Source organism: Numida meleagris, chromosome 2 (genome assembly GCF_002078875.1).
Source record: "Numida meleagris isolate 19003 breed g44 Domestic line chromosome 2, NumMel1.0, whole genome shotgun sequence".
NCBI classification, from domain to species: Eukaryota; Metazoa; Chordata; class Aves; order Galliformes; family Numididae; genus Numida; species Numida meleagris.
The window spans coordinates 51,892,628-51,910,180 of record NC_034410.1 but is presented as its reverse complement, the minus strand read 5'-3'; the positions used below and the strand labels follow the sequence as shown (position 1 = coordinate 51,910,180).

Here is a 17,553-nt window from a genome sequence, read left to right as displayed (position 1 = left end):
GAACAAGATACAGCATATTTCCAAAGTGTTATGAAATCCCTTCCAAGAGGTCTCTGAGAAGTACGCTTGAAGTCCCTACACATGGCTGCAAAATTCTGGTTTCCCATGCAAACATAAGTGCTAACTCTCAGAGACATCTGAAGCATAACAGCCCAAATTGTTCTTTATTTTATTACCGCTATTTGAATACAGCATGAAGGAATATCCTGAACATAGAAATAGGTTTAATTTGATTTGGAAGATGGGTATTTGGAGAAGGAGTTACCAAGACCCATGTGTTTCCAATGTTTACAGTCACCTTTGAGGAAATGTCCAGAGAATCATTACCAGTGCTAGGTAATGCAGGTGTGCATTAAACTTGCACATGCGACATTGAAATTACAGGTGCCCTTCCTACTGCTGTGAACAAGGCTGCAGAGATTTCCCTAAGCAGCATCAGAAAGCCTGGTATTAATTGTCCCTTTCTAACCTTGCTTCCTCATGCTTAAGTGTACTTGCTTGAAAGAAAGCCTTTTTATGACAGATCCCTGTTTCCAAGCTTCTCTAGATTTATTTAAAAGCTTGCTACAGGAACATTTCAAAAGGAAGCTTTTACAAGTTATTAATTTGGCTCCATCAGGCATTTTCAGACAGCAGGGTATTTGCAGGCACCACTAATTTTCATCTTCTGAGAACTTGCTTTTGGAAATCTATTTAACTGAACTTTCTTAAGAAGTTTGACGTCTTTAGAGCCTATTTTCCTGGAAATTAGCACAACACCAATTAGGATCAGAGCTAAAACTCCAGAACATGTAACCAGTTGTCCTGCTCCGACCGCAGATTGCTGTCATCAAATTCAGTATAATGGGTACATTACAGCTCTGTTGCAGGCTTCCTGTTGGGGACCAGCAACCTGCACTATCAAAGCTGCATCTGGAATCCCAGACTGTAAAAGAATACAGCACTCCTGTAACTAATCACGTTATAAACAGTATATCTGACACTGACAATGTAGGCAATTTGGTGAGAAAAGACTGAACATGGCCTTTGGTACAGATGAAAAAATCACACTGGTACCTGTTTGCACTGTATTTCTATTCTGAAATCCTTGCATCCATCTGTAACTAGAACATCATGCTTTTCTTTGATCCTGCACAGGAGTTTACAGACATACCTCACAAATGCTATGTAATTTACATCAACCCCAGTTTCACAGAACAGGTCAAAACAGTGGGTGAATTCAGTCATCCTTCTCTTTTCACTACTTGCCATTTGCGTATCAGTCCCATTGGGATTATTCTTACTGTGTCAGCACAGTTGCATATTAAACGGTTTTCATGTTACACAATATCCTACAACAGCTCTCCCCCACCTTTACATGCTCTTGCACTAAAAATTCTGTGAATTGACATATTACTGTGATTTCATATCACCCATGACTCGTGCCCAGCCCCTAGCAAAACACCAGCAGGTCTGTCGTGTTCTTTGCAGTGGTTCACAGGGAGCTTACTAGCTGTATGCACAGTCTCCTCTTCCTAGCTCCCACTTACGTTATGCTTATTAAAAACATTCCCCTAAAACTCTTTTGCCTTGACAGCAGAAGTTGTATACTTCAGCACTGGTATCCTACTAAAAAGAGGAGGAACAAATACGAAGGAAAAGAGATCTATGCATGGGGCAGTCCTCTACTGAGGGGTCATGTGTGCTATTAAGAAAATTCTAGAGATAAACATCAAGTGGAACCCTCAAATCTCTAACATAGAAAAAAAGGGTGGGGAAAAAGAAATATTTGGGTAAAATGTACAGGACGGAAATACATATTTCTTCCAAGAAAAAGGAGTGTTTTTTCAATCTGTATCAAACAGATAGATGCAATACACTAAAAATGTATTTACATATTTATAGATACATTAAAAAATGATTTACAGCACACTTCTAAGTGCAGATGGTATGGCCTCAAGTATAGACCTCTGCACACAAAGGAAAGAAACAATGGAAGAAGCAAAATCCATGAAGGCTGTGGATACGCCAGGGCTGAATCACAGGTGGGACAAAAGAAATCCTAGAAAAGAGAGAGAGGGGAAGAACAGATAAAATGCTAAAGGAAAGAATTTTAAAAGGACAACAAGGGTTCAGCAGCCAAGAAAGTAGAAATTTCTGCAAACAGCACTGGTGGCAGTCATTAAATCAATAATGCACAAAGGGAGAAGGAAGCCACTCAAAGCCAAGGGGAACAGAACAAATGTCCAGAACAACCCTGGGAGCAGGAGGAGGGGGAAAAAGGGTCAGAGCTCCCGGTATATATAGGCTTACGTGGCACCTTGAAGATAAACAGCTTGAGCTTCAGGCAGCAAGAGATTTCAGCACCTATAAAGTAACTGAAGGTAGAGAGGTCAGTGTGGCTGGAGCAATGAGAAAGGTTGACAACAATGCAGTCAGGACAGTGTATCAGAGGCAAAAGAAAAGAAAAACACAGTAAGAGGAGTAGGGGAAACCAGAAATAAAACAGGCAGCTGCCCAGACTCCAACAGTTAGGCTAGGATCTGTGGCAGCACTTCAGGGGCTGGGATTCATTCTCTGAGATGAATCACTGATGCTAAGAAAATTCCTTTTGCTTGCTTCCTCTCCTTGCCAGCCTCTCGCCTCCTCATGAGCTATCCTTGTTTTATCCCCACATGGCTATCTCAGGGCTGAGAGAATTTAAGAACAGCATATAGTTCCTCCCCAGGATTTTTTTTTTTCCTGAAGATCTCAGCACTATATGAGCTCTCCCCAGGCTTGGCTGCATCTGATTTTGGTGAGTCACGTCACCCTCTGCCAGGGCAGTGGACAGGGACAAACCTGGCAGTGAAAGGCAGGCAGCAGCTGGGCTGGAGTGCACGGGTTCCTCCACTGTCTCAGAGCAGCCCGGGAGGCTTCTTGCTGCTGCCAGCACCCTAAGCACAGTCCAGCCTCAGTGTGCTACATATCTCATGTAGGGTATGGAGACACCCTGGGAAGCAAGAAAGAGTAAAAAGGGCCCCAATTCACTGAGAAAAAACACGTGTTCCCCGTACCATCAGCTGCTCTGATCATATACTGTGTGTCGTCTTAACCATGCACCTGACAGCCAGCAGCATCGTACGGGTTTACCTAAAGAGCTAAGAGCAACTCGCTGTTCAAACAGCTTTGAAACTTCACGGTACCTCAAGAGCAGGAGGCACAGTCATATCGTGCTGAGGGAAAAAGAGAAAAGTTGTGGAGGTGCCTTGCTGGAGCAGCATGCATGTCACTAAGCCTGCACCACTGCCCAGAACCCAGCTTAGTGCACTTCATTGCTGCGGCCAGCCATCAAGGAGATATACACATTCCGAGGCTCATCAGAGAAGGGATTACAGAATTAGTAGGTTACATAATCTTTTGTATAATCACTATGAGGCACTTCACTTACGCAACACAAGTCAGCCAAAATAACCCCTTTCCCGAATGAGAGTGGCACCAGCACCACATCAGGCTTATGGCCGCCAACAGTGCATGAGGGGCAAAGGCAAGATCCAACTTGAGGCAACCAGGCTTTCTGGAGACAAAACTGTACAGACACGTGCCTTCAACCTGGGGAAGACAGAAGCATCCAGAAAGCAGAGAGAGCAGGGACCACATGCATCTCAGCATGTTGAGGTGCCAGAGTCAGCGCGATTTTGCGAGGTGCGGAGCAGTCTCCAAGCATTTGGACCAGCAGCTGCTGGAATCAAGTGGGGTGTCCCCATTGACTTTTAATGGGCTTTAGATGAGACCCAGGATTAGGGCTTCAATAAAAACAGGAGATCAAGATTACTGCAGAATTAAAATAAACTTAATCCAGATGCCCTTGGATTTACACCACAGCCATACACACAGCTCCTGTGTGCAGCAAAAACCAGGCAAAGCCGCAGCAGGGACCGGCTCTTGCTTATTCTTGAAGAGCTCCCAATGTGAGTCAGTGCAGGCACTCGGGAAAACCTCACCTCTACAAAGGTCTGGGGTACACTCCAGTGAATCCATCCATTTGTTTTCAAGATCACACTTGATGCCTTCTAGTTAACAGCAGACATCTACATGGACGATTGTCGTGTATAGGATATAAGACCTAATCTTACAATTTTTGCCCAGTGTTTTAAGAAAACAGCATGAAGTGCTATCCTCGGGAAGGGAGAAGGACAGTGTAAGTCCTGGATACTGAAAGTGCAGGATATTTCTTAAAATGCAAGATCTGAGATCTTCAGATTGCACCTGCAAGTCCTAGAATATTTACCATTACCATAATTGGTGCTGGGCATTAAACTGAAGTTCAGTTATAGCTGTGGATTGCTGCAGTTGACTAAAAAAAAACTGCAAAGCCCCTTGACAACAAGGTGCCTACACTGCTAAAATCAAAGTCCTATTTTTCTAAATACGAAAAGAACAGAAAACAGACTGCAGAACAGGATAATGCCTTTGATCTCAGATTACCTCCTTCGAATGACACTCAGATCCAAAGGTCTCTCCCTATGGCACTTTCTCAGGTTATGCAGCTAGCAGTATTTGGCCATTATTTGGCTCCTCACTGCTACCTCTGCTTGCTAATATCCCTAGTGGAACTGCAGATCATCCCCAGCAACACACAGCTAAACCCCTGGTCTCAGAGCAGCACGAGGTGCCCCCAGTTCCTGCAGGGACACAGGTAACAGGTTGAGAATGGAGAGAGCCATTATTCCAGCCACACTGATGAATGAAGCAGCTTACTGTCATCTTACACCACCTTAACACAAGGGATTACCCAGTTTTGAGAAGGTTTAACCCAGTCCTATACACTGTTATTCCTTCTGCACCACCGATGGGAGAAACAAGTTGCCTTACTCAATCAGCAAATCAGAGGTCACGCACACTGGACCATGCTGACACATGTTTTTGTCTGACATGGCAGCACTGCTGAGAGCACGGCATGTGTAGGTGTCTTCAGCACTGCTGTGTCCCAAGCCACTGGAAATCCCTGTACTTCCAAGGGATATTTATTTGGGATCAACAAGATAGCACTCAGGATAGGAACAGCTCATGCCAGCCTGAAAAGGAAAAGCCAGCCATGTAAAAGCAGAAGTAAGACTTTGCACACCCCTCTCCCCATGAAAGCAGGATTTTCAGAGCAGAAAGTATTCTCCTCTGTTTTGAACTGAAATTTTGACAAGCTTAATGGCACTGAACAGATTCAGGAGGAATTTTAAAGCTTCCCTGTACTGGTTTGAACTTCAGGCTCCAAATGTAGTAGGGAAGTGCAGCTCTGATCTGGGAACTCAAAGTATAAGAGAGCCAACAGTGAATTTCTGGATCTCACTTACATCAGTACCGAGATAATGATCTGCAGTGATGAGCAATACATCTTTCCCCCAAGGAGCACAAATGAAATAAAACGTTTGACTCAACCTTACCCAGTTCTTCTATCAACAGATAAAAGCGTGCTATGAGCTATCCACTGCAGTGAGAGGCACTTGTGCTGACTTTCCACATGCATAGAAATATCACAGGGAAGGCCAGCAGGAATTTGCAGGCCACAATGACATTTTTCCTATCCACTAATAAATTTAATAACATTTTAAAAAGCAAAACAATGAGTTACACCTGGACAATTCCTTTGTGGAGATGGATTATGCTGCCTGCTTTATTGCTCCATCATTCTCTAATAGTAGTCACTGTGCAGTACAAGAACTAAATGGATTGTACTAAAACCACTGTGGCATAAACAACATTTCTGCTTAGGTAAGGAGGCTCTCCTATCATGAAAGGAGAAACAGACACAGGTCAGCATACACAAGAGAATTTTGTTGGCCTACCTACACTCATCAGATAAGTAAAATGACAACTATGGCAGCAAAACACAAGTTAGAAGCAACATAAGACAAGCATGCTTTTGCTACTACAGCTCACTGTATTTTTTAATTTATTTACTTTTTTTTTTTGCTAGTACACATATCCTGACAAAGCTCCTGTATCATGGTTAACCTAAGAGCTCTCAGCTGCATAGTAGCAAAAGCCTGTCACTCTATCTACACTGCTGGCAACCCCAAGCTCAGCAGAGCAGGTCTGCAAAAGCAGCAGCCATCTTTGGGTCATGCTGCAGTGGAATCGCAAGAAGAAAGTGAGTACACACAAGAAAAACAAGGACTGCTCTGAAAGTAATACCTCCTATTTTATTATGTTGACCCATGACAACAGAGGCAGATGGTGGTGGTAGGTACAGCAGTAGAGATTGAACCTTCCCACCAATATTCCACTGAACTTTGTTACCATGTGACAGATGGCTGGAGAGGGGCAGTCTGACAAAATGGAAGTGCATCTGAACCAAAAGTGTATCACTGAATTTCTCCATGAGGAAAAAATGGCACCTACTGATATTCATGGATCTGTCCTGGACGTTTACGGAGAGAAAACAGTGGATGTGAGCACAGTGAGGTGGTGGGTGGTGCATTCCAGCAGTAGAGAATCACAGAGTCATAGATGACAGTGGGTTTTTATGAGCACAGCATGAAGGCTCTTGTTCATTGCTGGTGAAAATGCATAGCTAATGGTGAAAAAGCTATGTTGAAAAAGTAGCGTTTTGTAGCAGAGTTTTATTGTGGTCTTTATATCTGTTGTAGTTTCCATGGAAATAAATACTAGGCATTACTTCTGGAGCGATCTACATACTTCTCTTACATCAGGGTGGAAGGCCCTTGGTAGGGCAGAGTGTTGAAACAAATGTTGCCCATGATCTTTCGTCTGCTCTCATAGATCCTTGCTGCCCTTCCACACAGAAAGTTCATTTCAGGGTTCTCTGGTTCTTCCTTCTCTGAACAGTGAGCCAAACAGATAGGAATACACTTCAGTAGAGAGACACAAAGGTGCAACAAATGTGCTTGCTTTAACCTAGCGTACTTGAACATAAGACTTGTACAGATATGGCCTGCATGCTTGGTGTGCATGATCCTAGTCTCTAACTCCACCAGTGCAAGATCTGAGGAGGAAGAATTCACCCTCAGAACAACTGCCAGCTAAAACAGAGGAGGAACACCAAAGGAAGGCTGGAAAGGCCAGCACCCACCAGCTGGACTCTAGACATACAGCCCTGGCTGTGCTGATGCACCCTCTGGGGAAACACTCTCCAGCCACAACCCCTCGTCTGCCCCTCAGAAAAGAAAGGTCAGGAAGGTCATCAGCTCCGGGTTGAGAGTTTCTGCTCCAACAAACACTTGGCAAAGTAATGTGGGAAAACGACAGAAACAGCTTCTGGAAAAGTTTATCTCAACTAATAGCATGTCTGATTGGAAAATAAAAAACAGACTCTGCTAGATCTCCCTTTTAGCTGTGCATGGAGAAGATCTGTACAACTGGTTTCTGCTCCTTACAAATCATTACGAATGCAGGAAACTGACCAAAGGTGACATCTAGCATACAGAAATATGTGTACTACCAAAATGGGCAGCTCTGCTCCCAGCCATGTATTCCCTCTTCCCTCTTGCAGCAAGTTTGGTGACACTGCTGCTGCACCAACCTCTCCAGAAGCAAAGGAAAATCACTCCTTCACTTTTTTTCCCTCAGCTTTTTCTTAGTGGCTGTTTCCCACTGCTGATGTGGGCCAATCCAGATCCTCTGCAGCTGCACAATTACGAGACCTGAAGGAGCAGGGTTAGAAGCACCCAGCATTAGATCAGATATAGAAAAAAACACTTCTTCCTCATTTCTCTCCTTCTCAAAATCTGCCAGACTGACAGCTGAGTCACAGTGAAAGAGGAAAAGATTTTTCATCAAGTTATTTCAAACATGGGTTTAGTTAACACACATTTAGCACAAAGCTGAAGACACACTTGAGAAAAACATTTTTAACTTCAGAGTGCAAACTTTTCCATTTAATATGCAAGCAAGCTCTCCAGACACATCGTTCTCGTGAAAAATAAAAATAAAAAAAACACATTGGTATTTATTTTGTAGTACTCTACAAATCTCAGGAAAGTGACAATATCCACTGTTTGAGACCTTATCTTTCCCTTGCTTTGCAGGGCTCTTTTAACATCCCCCAATTCTGGGTTATGCCCCCAGCCTTTTGATAAAGCTAGTATTTGTTACCCAGAAGGGACTATTCAAGCAAAGAAAAAAAGATCATTTTAGAAAGGTTTTGCCTCTTTCTACTAGGAATAAAGTTTTTATTTACCACAATAAACTCTAAAGAGATTCCAACAACAAAGACTTCAGCAAAACACAAAAACTGTGGAAAGAGTTTTCAGTATGCAAAACAATGACACATCTTCAAAAATGAGGCTGGCAATTGCACGGAGGTTTTCTGTATGCTTTATTTAAATTGATTTTACTTTAAATCACAACAGATTAGAAGTGCACCTTGTCTTAGCAAATCAGATTTTTTTTTTTTAATGCAGTAGTATAAGCTCAAGTATTATTCTGTTCCTGTTCATAGACTCAGCCTACGCAGGGCAAACTTGTACATGGGCATACATTTCCCAGTTTTTCCTAAGACTCTTGCTATTGGAATAAACCAAAATAATTTTGCATTAAACCAAAGCAAGAGTTCCTTGGAGCCTTCCCCCCCGCACTGATTTTAGCTAAATCCCAAAAGAGCAGCTTAAGTCTAAAGGCATACTTTGATCAAGTTGAACGCATCCTTCCAGACACCTGCACTAGCTGAGTGGATATACTGAGATCAAAAGGGTTAGAGAGTTTTTCTTTTTATAGAAAGAGCATGCCAGAAGGTGCTGAACATTTTTGACTGTTGAAAAAAAAAGTCCACAGGTTTTATAGATGCTTTTTCTGATGGGGGAGGGAAGATGGAAAACACCAAAGAACACACTGCACAATTATTCATGTCTTCCCCTACAGAACGTAAATAGCACTCAGCCGCCATTCCCTTCCTGCAGTGAACATGAATCCTCATCAGCAGGAGCGAAGTGAGAAAACCGTGCAGGCTCAGTCCTCCTGCCTGGCAGTCACAGCCCAGCTCGCTGCTGACAAGAGACAGGGAAGGCTTACTAGCGCCAGCTGGATCATGGAATGACAAATCCTATTTAAATTCTTTCCTGCCTCCACTCAGCAAAGCAGTAACTCCTTTCCAATGGGCAGCAAGACAGTCAGAAAAATCAAAAAGTTTCCTAAGCTGATAAGCCCTTCTGCAACTAAAACTAAAACAGCAGAGAGTAAGTGGACACATACCCCTTTGTAGGAATTCTGGTACAGCCATTTGCCATTACAAGCAAAGGATGGGATTTTTTCTTCTCACCACTCACTGACACAAAGCCCACAACAGCTAAAACTTCAGCACTCCATCAACAGGACAATATCAGGGGCTTTCATGGAGAGGAACATCGCAGAGATAACCTTGGTGTGCACACATTCCTGTAACGTATACATAAAGGAAAAGCCAACAGTCAACTGATAAAATAGTATCAGAACCTGGGAGTGCTGTTGTGAAAGGATGCTCACAACTTCTTGAGCTCTAGCTATGCCTGCTACCACCAAAAGTTGATAGGTATTGCTCTTTTTCTTTAAGATTTGCATTCTTAGTCATTTACTGTGCTTGTTCTCACACTGATGGGCAGAGCTTTACTTTAGTATGCTTAACTTTAGCTTAACTTTATATGCTAGAATCTGCCCTGTTGAACTCCATTTATAAAATAATAAAAAGCTTCACACAGCAGTTACCCAACTGGGAAGAAACTAGCCAACTTTGCTTTTATTTAAATAAATCTTGCATGACAGACTGTCAGAAATGTTTGAATTTTATTTGAAGTTAAAACATTTTGCTGTTCACATTACATGTCCATTCCTCTGTTCCAAAAAAAAAAAAAAAAAAAGCACTTGACACTTCTGCAGCATCTTCCATCTGATAAATTAACAAGAGGACAACTATATTGACCATTCTTTTTTTCAACCATCCAATTATCAGTACTTCTATCAGCATGCACGTTGTAGTTGCTAGTACGGAGAAACTGAGTGTGCCAAAATCCCACTGCTAGTATTTCCAGAAGCGGTCATCTAAATGTTGCGTTATTGCATTGAAACTTTTCCAGCAGACATCTCATACCATCTACAACAGCTTCCACAGGTATATCTTGAAGTAGAGCACTAAAAACCGTGACTTAAAATAAAAAAATGACTTCATACAAAAAGCATTCAGGCTTTTACCAGCTCATAGACTGCTTTGGACATACCATACAGGCTAACCAGAAGCTGAGGCACCTAAAGTTACACAACAGCTTTGTGAAACAAGGCTACCCAGCAAGCCACCAGCAGAGCTGTCCTTGACATGACTACCTCCCTCTCCTTGATTATCACCGTGCTATGGGCAGCGTCCTGATGAAGGCTGTGACTTGAGCAGCTCAGTTCTGCATTTCCATCCGTGAGTTCAGCATCAGGCACCCACTTGCAGCCCAGCACACCCACAGCTGCAGGAGAGAAAAAGGCACCATCCTGACGAGCAACTCAGCAGGAGACACTGTGGTGCACACATGCAGGCTGATAACAAACTCACTGAATCATACCAGCAAAGAGGCTTGTTTAGCTTTATTTTTTTTTCCTATCCCAAAGGCAATGCCATCCATTAAAGCCAACCGTGAACAGGCCTTGGGATGTCTAAAGAAGTAAAAGTAGCAAATCTTGTTATACAGCCCAGACTGCCAAACTGACATACCGTAAGGCACTCCTCAAATCCTTCCAAAGAACTGATAGCCTAGGACTCATACAGAACTGAGACAAACGCAGTCCTGCCAGGGCAACCATGAGCTGCACCAGTGAGCAGGACTGCCAGCTGAACACGTGTCCTGGTGAATAATGAATGCACTACACGTCTACCAGAACTCCAGGCTCCTGCTGAAAAAGGGTATTCTAGGCAACTCTGGTAAATAACACACTGCTACCTCCACGTAGCTGAAACAGTCTGAAAAAGAAAGATGGATGAATATTTAGCAGTATTCATTTTCTCCAGCAAGGACCAAAATTACCAATCAAGTTATCCATCTTAAAAGTTCCTCAATTCAGCTCACATGTTCAATAAGTCAGCAGCGACTAAGCTGTGAGCAAAGCTTATGGCATCTACGGCTTCTCTCTCCTAACAGCAAGGTCTTTTCACCTTCCCAGCATCAATACCTCGGTAAGGAATTTAAGGGTTATCTTTCATTGTGGGGCTGGGAAGAAAAAAAGGGCTGTAAAAGACAAAGGCAGAGAACTCTTGTCAAAACTCTGAATTAATCCCTCTTTACTACCAATACAGTGCTCCAAGTGGTTCTGTAATTAGTATACTCCAAGCTCTTCTCGAGAAAGGATCAGGAGCCAGGATCCTATGTGTAAATCCTGCTCCAATAACGACTGTCTCAGTGCAATTACCCGCTGGCTGATGCAAGCTCCTCAACTCATCTTTCCCATTTGCTCTCCTTACATTCACAGCAAACAAGACATGACTCCCCCAGAGCAGTGCAGCACAGCTACTTAATGACCAAGCACAGACTGGAAGTCATAGGGAAGCACTTCAGATATCTGAGCCTGCACGTGTCTTCATCAGTGAGCACAGATCAAACTGAAGGAGTTCACTCTCTTCACTGGTATAAGGAGAACTCCTGGTTCAGCAAACACATGGACAGAAAGCACATCCACACCTTACAACAAGCATTTTGAGTCCTTTAATTAAGGAGAACTACAACTACCTGTAAACTAATGCAAACTGCTCTGAATGGCTATGTGTCTTCTTCCCCTATTATGTGTACAACAGTCAAAGCCTTTTGCAAAATGCTCAGTTAACAGCATACTCCTCAGCTCATGCTGTGTTAAATATTAACTAAGACCATGTGGAAGCTGCAAATGGATTTTAAAAAAATAACAATGCAATTTCAGTTAATAGCCAGTGTGGAAGTTTCAAATGCCAGACACCCTTGTAAACAGCCAGATGTCTCTGATCAGTTAGGTGAACTCGCAGTGTCCAGTTTCTGGGAATTTTTGCCCTGTAGAGTACAACTTAAATCGTTCTAAGTTGTAATTTCTTACTTACACCTCATCTAAAAGCCTATCTTAAGCTTCCAAAAATGAGAAATAACACTAATCCACAGACTCAGATGGCAAAACAAACATTCTAGACTAAAAGAAAAAAAGAAAAAAGAAAAAACACAAAACACCCCCATTAAAATCAGTATAAAAACTCGAGTAACAGCAGCCAGGCTCCATGCAAAGAGGACCAGAGCCGACGGCCCCGAGGCAGGCGGGCAGCGGGCAGGCATCAGGCTCGCTCAGCGGAGCGGACACCGCACCGCGGGCACTCGCAGGCGGGGACACAGCACCGGGACCGCCCGCACCCGCCTCGCCGATACCTCACGGACTGCGCTGTGGGAAGAGCTGCGGCGGGGTCCCAGAGCGCCGAGCTTACGGGCGGAGCAACGAGATGCAGCCCCATTAACTCGAAGAAGAGTTACATTTATTTACATGAAATGGTGACTTTGAGCCTAGCGTGATGGTTATGGATGACACAGTGGGCAAAATATCAGAAATCCTTCGTCTGTGTAGGCGGAATACACATACAGTAAACACAATTTTCATGAATTATATCCGTTACTGGAAGCAGTAACGATGCAGACGGCGCACCGGCCTGCCCACCACCGGACACTTCACGACAGAGAGAGCGCCTTCGCTCCCCGCCTTCCCGAGGCGCACACGAGTGCTGTTGTGTTGCGCCCTGCTCGCAGGGCAGCCACGTTCACTAACAGCCCTCAGCAGCTCGCACCGTGCCGCCAGGTCCCAAGCTGAGCCCTGTCCAGCTCCCCACAAACGTTCTCGTAACGATTTACCAAAGAGCCGAGGAGGCAGAGGCAGCTGAACGCCGGCACTGACAACTACAGTACAGCTCGGTACCCGGCCGCGCACTTCCCGGCGGGCTCCCGCAGCCCACACCTCTCCCCGGGGCCAGAGCCCTCAGGTGACGCCCATGCTCCCCCCTCCGCCCCACCCAAGCGGGCTCCTCGCGGGCTGCCGGCGCCTCCCGCCCGCGGCCCCCAGCCCCGCGGCCCGGGCAGGCGCACGATACTGCCCTCTCGCCCGCCCCACCGAGCCCCGGCGGCCGCGGGGTCTCGAAGCCTCACCTCCCATAGCAGGGACAGAAGCAGCGCGGCCCCGGGCTGCAGGCGCCTCATCTCGCCTCGTCTTCGCCGCCCCCGCCGGCTCAGACGCGTACGGGCGCTGTCAGCAGCGCCATGCCCGGCGCCCGGGGAGGGCTCGGGCGGCACGAGGGGAGCGACACAGCCGGCGGCTCGGGAACGCGGACACGTGCGCAGGATCGGCGAGCCTGGCGGGCTGACAAGCAACCCAGAGGCAGGGCCGGCGAGCAGCCCGCGGCGGGGCCAGACAGGCGAGGCGGTGGGGAAACCCCTCGGCAAAACAGGCAGGGGCGGACTGACCCGCCTCTCCACTCAGAGGCGGCTCCCCGCCGCGAGGCCGCGGCCACTGCCAAGCAAGCAGCGCTGCGACGAAGAGAGACGGCGGGCAGCGCGATGCCCGGCCGGCGGTACAAAGAGGCCCGGCCCCGCCGCCGCGGCGGCTGAGGGCGGGGAGAGGCGGTGCCCATCGCGGCGCCGCCCCGCCGCCCGGCCGCACTCGACCCTAAGTCTTCCGGTAGTCAGTGCGTCGCAGATTAGGGAGTTGGAGTCAGCGGAGCTCTTAATAATGACCCCTTTCTCAGAGGAGATCCGGCCCCGCAGAGGTAGAGGCGGTGTCTTGCGTGTTAGCGAGCACGGGTGGAGGCTGTGGTCGCTGCCAGGATGTGACTGGTGTGGCGGGGACTGGCCGGGCCAGGGAAAGGCCGCTCCCGGAATTCGTGTCGTGGGAGGCCAAGAGGGGGACAGCAGCGCAGGCCCAGAGGAAGGAGACTGTGCTGCCTTATGGATACGGAACAGGAGTTGAGCGGATGGGCTTTGCACCGACATGATTATGGAGTGTGCCTTTGGCCCGTCAGAGAGGCTGTGCCCCCATCATCATCTTTCATGTGCTTGATTAGTTACCAGCAGCCCTGGCCACCTTCTCAAGAAGGCCCCAGGAATCACCTTGAGCACCCAACACTTGCAGTGAACCCTGTAATGTGTGGCCAGCGTAGTTATGTCCTGGCTGTTTCTTTTGCTTCCATCTTGTCGAGTTGCTTGGAGGCTCCTTTCCCAAGCCCATTCCCACCCTTACTACAGCTAGTCCTGGCACTGCTTCAGGGATGAACAGCTGTTCTTCACATTCAAGTGAAACCAGAGTTTGCCCAGCTATCTTACTGTTGCAAAAGAGCTAGCTTAGCCCTTGGGAGGATATGAAAGGGTATGAAGGGGGACCTCCTGTTGCCATCTGAATAACAGACCTTTACCAACAGCATTTCTGAAGGTGGTATACACTTCCACGGTCCTTTCATAGGCTAGCAATTCAAAGATGTTTAGCATGTCCTTGCAAGGCACACCTCCTTCATTCAGCACTTCTTTGTCACAGGCTTAAAAGAAGGAAATTGCCACCTCCTGATGCCCAGTGGCTCAGCAAAATATTATCAGATGAGTATTTTTTTCTGTTTAGTCAACTTTCGGGCAGTTTGCAGAGGCTTCCAGCTGGCACATGTTAATCACATATGGGTCACTCTGAAAGTGATTCCTCCTATTTATTTCCATGGAAGCTACAACAGATATAGAGTACAATACCACTATTTGACAGAGCAAATTCTCTGCTATAGAACACCATTTTTCAGCAGAGCCACCACCATTAGCTATGCATTTTCAGCAGTGATGAACAAGAGCCTGCATGCTGTGCTCATAAAAATCTGCATGGCCATGTGGAATGTGGCTTGACTTCCATGTTGCTGTTGCTACTGCTGAAATGTAGCACTCACCACCTCACTGTGCTCAAATCCACTGTTTGGCCTTCATAAACATACAGTAAGTGTCGATGAATGTCAATGAGTGTCATTTTTTCCACATGAAGGAATTCAATTCCACACCTTTGCTTCATAACGCACTTCAGTGTCAGACACCATATAGCCAGTCTGCCTCTCTGCTGCCATCTGTCACTAGGCAACAAAATGCAACAGAATATTGGTGGAAAGGTTCAACCTCTCCTGCCTTATAACCAACACCTGCCTCTGATGTCGTGGGACACCATATTAAAATAGTACACATAACTTTTCAAGGAGCCATCATACCTCCTCTATTTGCTCTATATAACAAGTGTCCGTAGACTAAGGACCTCCCACATACTGCATGACATTGTGCACTCAGAGGCAGCCTGTGCACATTTTACCTAAAGGACAACTGAATCTGATGTTTCTGCTGAGACATTTGTTTATCTCTATTTGATGCCATCCAGTCCAAAGCTGTGAGGTGTATTTTTCAGATGAATACACACATCTCAAACTGAATTTGTTAGAAGATGTCTAAGGAGATGTGACAGCCATCGCTTTGCCCAACAGCAAAGGCTTGATGAGGTAACTTCTGAGTGGTACACACAAATCTCTCTAAGGTCTGATGAGTTGGAAAGTCCCACTTTATTTAACTTGGGCTATAGAGAAAGAAACGTGTATCATGTATCATCTAAGATAAGTCAGCTCACATTGTCATGACAAACAAACACAAAGTCGGGAATCACTTCAAAAATGTTGCACTGCATGGAAGTTTGAAAAGGACATACATATCACTTGTTTTCAGGTCTCTACCCCAACATGTGGCTTTAACACTGAACTTCCTTCGGACCCCTATTTTCTGTGTTGCATGACTTACGTAGCAGTATTCTGGGGTCATACCAAGATGTGATGATACCTCATGCAGAAACCAGCCTGATCCATCCAGATGCACCAAATGAATCTGAACAGCTGTGCTGGATGTGAGTGCCTTGTGCTGCTGCTGCTGGCACAAATTCTTGCAGGACCCTGGAAACATGAAGGCATGAAGTAAAGGTAGGAAAGGAATCTGGAATCTTGTCACTGCAGACACTATTGTCCCTAGAGGCCAGTTCTGCCTGCACTATCAGCTGATGGCCCCAAGTATGCCTAGGCAAGAGCCAGCTATCAGATACATGTCAGTTAATTATGAACATGTAACCATCCTGAGTTAATGGTGAGACCCTAGAAAGCATTTATTTTTTTTCTAGGGAAGGGAAGGTTTCAGCTGGGGCAGGAAAGACAGAAATGAATACTGTTTTTTTTTCCAATGAGAAGATTAGTTAGAGTGAGATAGAGGTAACAGGGTGGAGGAAGAGAAAGCTACACAGTCTGGAAGTGTATGTCTCCCCATGCATATATTATCCGGCCTAGATAAGGGCATGGATATCCTAACTATGAAATTTCTCTAGGCCAAGAGCTAAACTGAAAGAAGAAAAGCATCTCCTGACCCAGGCGTAAATGGTTTCAGATTTTATTTTGGTCATATCTCTGCTCCCTTAAGTGATGTCTCCTTTCATTTCTGCCTAAATTCAAGGAACCATCTTCATCCTTGGGGAGAGCCCATTAACTTTAATGGAGCTAGAGTACAAATGAACTTAGCCCAGCCTGTGGCATTTTCTCAGCAAAAGTGCAAGTTGCAGCAGAGCCCCTTAGAGCTTGTCTAGGCCCTAACGAACACTTTCCATCCAGCACGTGCAACTTGTTAGCAAAGCAGGCAGGGTGCACACTGTGTTGGTCTGTCAGAACAGGAAAATGAGATAAGGTTTTTGTTGGAGGCAAGGTTGGCATTTCTTAAAAATACTGCCATCCTTCATTCAGTGGAGGTACCAACATTAACATATTTCTTTTACTCAGACATCTCTATTTCCTGAAACTTGAAAGAATATGCCATTTTTGAGACTGTCATTTCTCTACCAATTTTTTTCCAAATTGAGTAACAGGTATTACAGTTACTAGGATGAACTTACAATACAGATGTATGAAGTATTTTCTAGGTCTTATTTATTCTGAAACCAGACAGGTGAATATTTTTGAAATAAGCAGTGCTTATAAACTGCTTTTTATTGAGTATTTTCTTGTTCATGTTGGGACAGTAGTATCAACAGCATTTGATTCCACAAGAGCTGTGTGTGAAGCAGGTAACAACTTTATATAAACAAATAATATTCTCATTTACATATTTGCATGAATTATCAACTATGTATATATGCAATTTTGAATTTATTACCATTACTGCTATTACTTCCTTCACATGTGCTATCAGAATTTGTCAAATTCTTGTTGGTTCTCCAAACTGTGATTTAAATGTAGGACAACCTCAAATATGCTTTGAGATTGCCCTTTGTAATTATTTAAATGGAAATAGACTTTATCAGTACCACTTTTCATTTAAAGAAAGTCCATTTAATTTGCACAAAATATGCATAAATATCTCAGCCTTCCTGAATTCTCACTGTTTTCTTTTGAGAAACCACATTAGCATTTGAAAACAGATAAAAAAAATACTGTATTCACAAATACAATAACCCACCAATGCAAACATGTCATGTTTTCGCAGCATCTGTATCTTCTTCAAAGCATTTTTTTTTTAATTCTGTGCATCTTACAATATGTGAGCCATTTTGTGAAAAAAATGTGCCTTTTTTTTCTAGCTGTGTGGCAGCAGG

At 44.9% G+C, this 17,553-nt stretch overlaps 1 protein-coding gene across 1 annotated transcript in view; it reads right to left on the bottom strand.

Moving 5' to 3' along the window:
- Window positions 1-13,200, bottom strand: part of VOPP1 (vesicular, overexpressed in cancer, prosurvival protein 1) — a 71,379-nt gene extending 58,179 nt beyond the window's left edge. Inside the window, exon 1 of the mRNA XM_021389006.1 lies at window positions 13,074-13,200. Coding sequence (XP_021244681.1) covers window positions 13,074-13,124 — 51 coding nt within the window. The 5' untranslated portion in view covers window positions 13,125-13,200. The remainder of the gene's footprint in view (window positions 1-13,073) is intronic.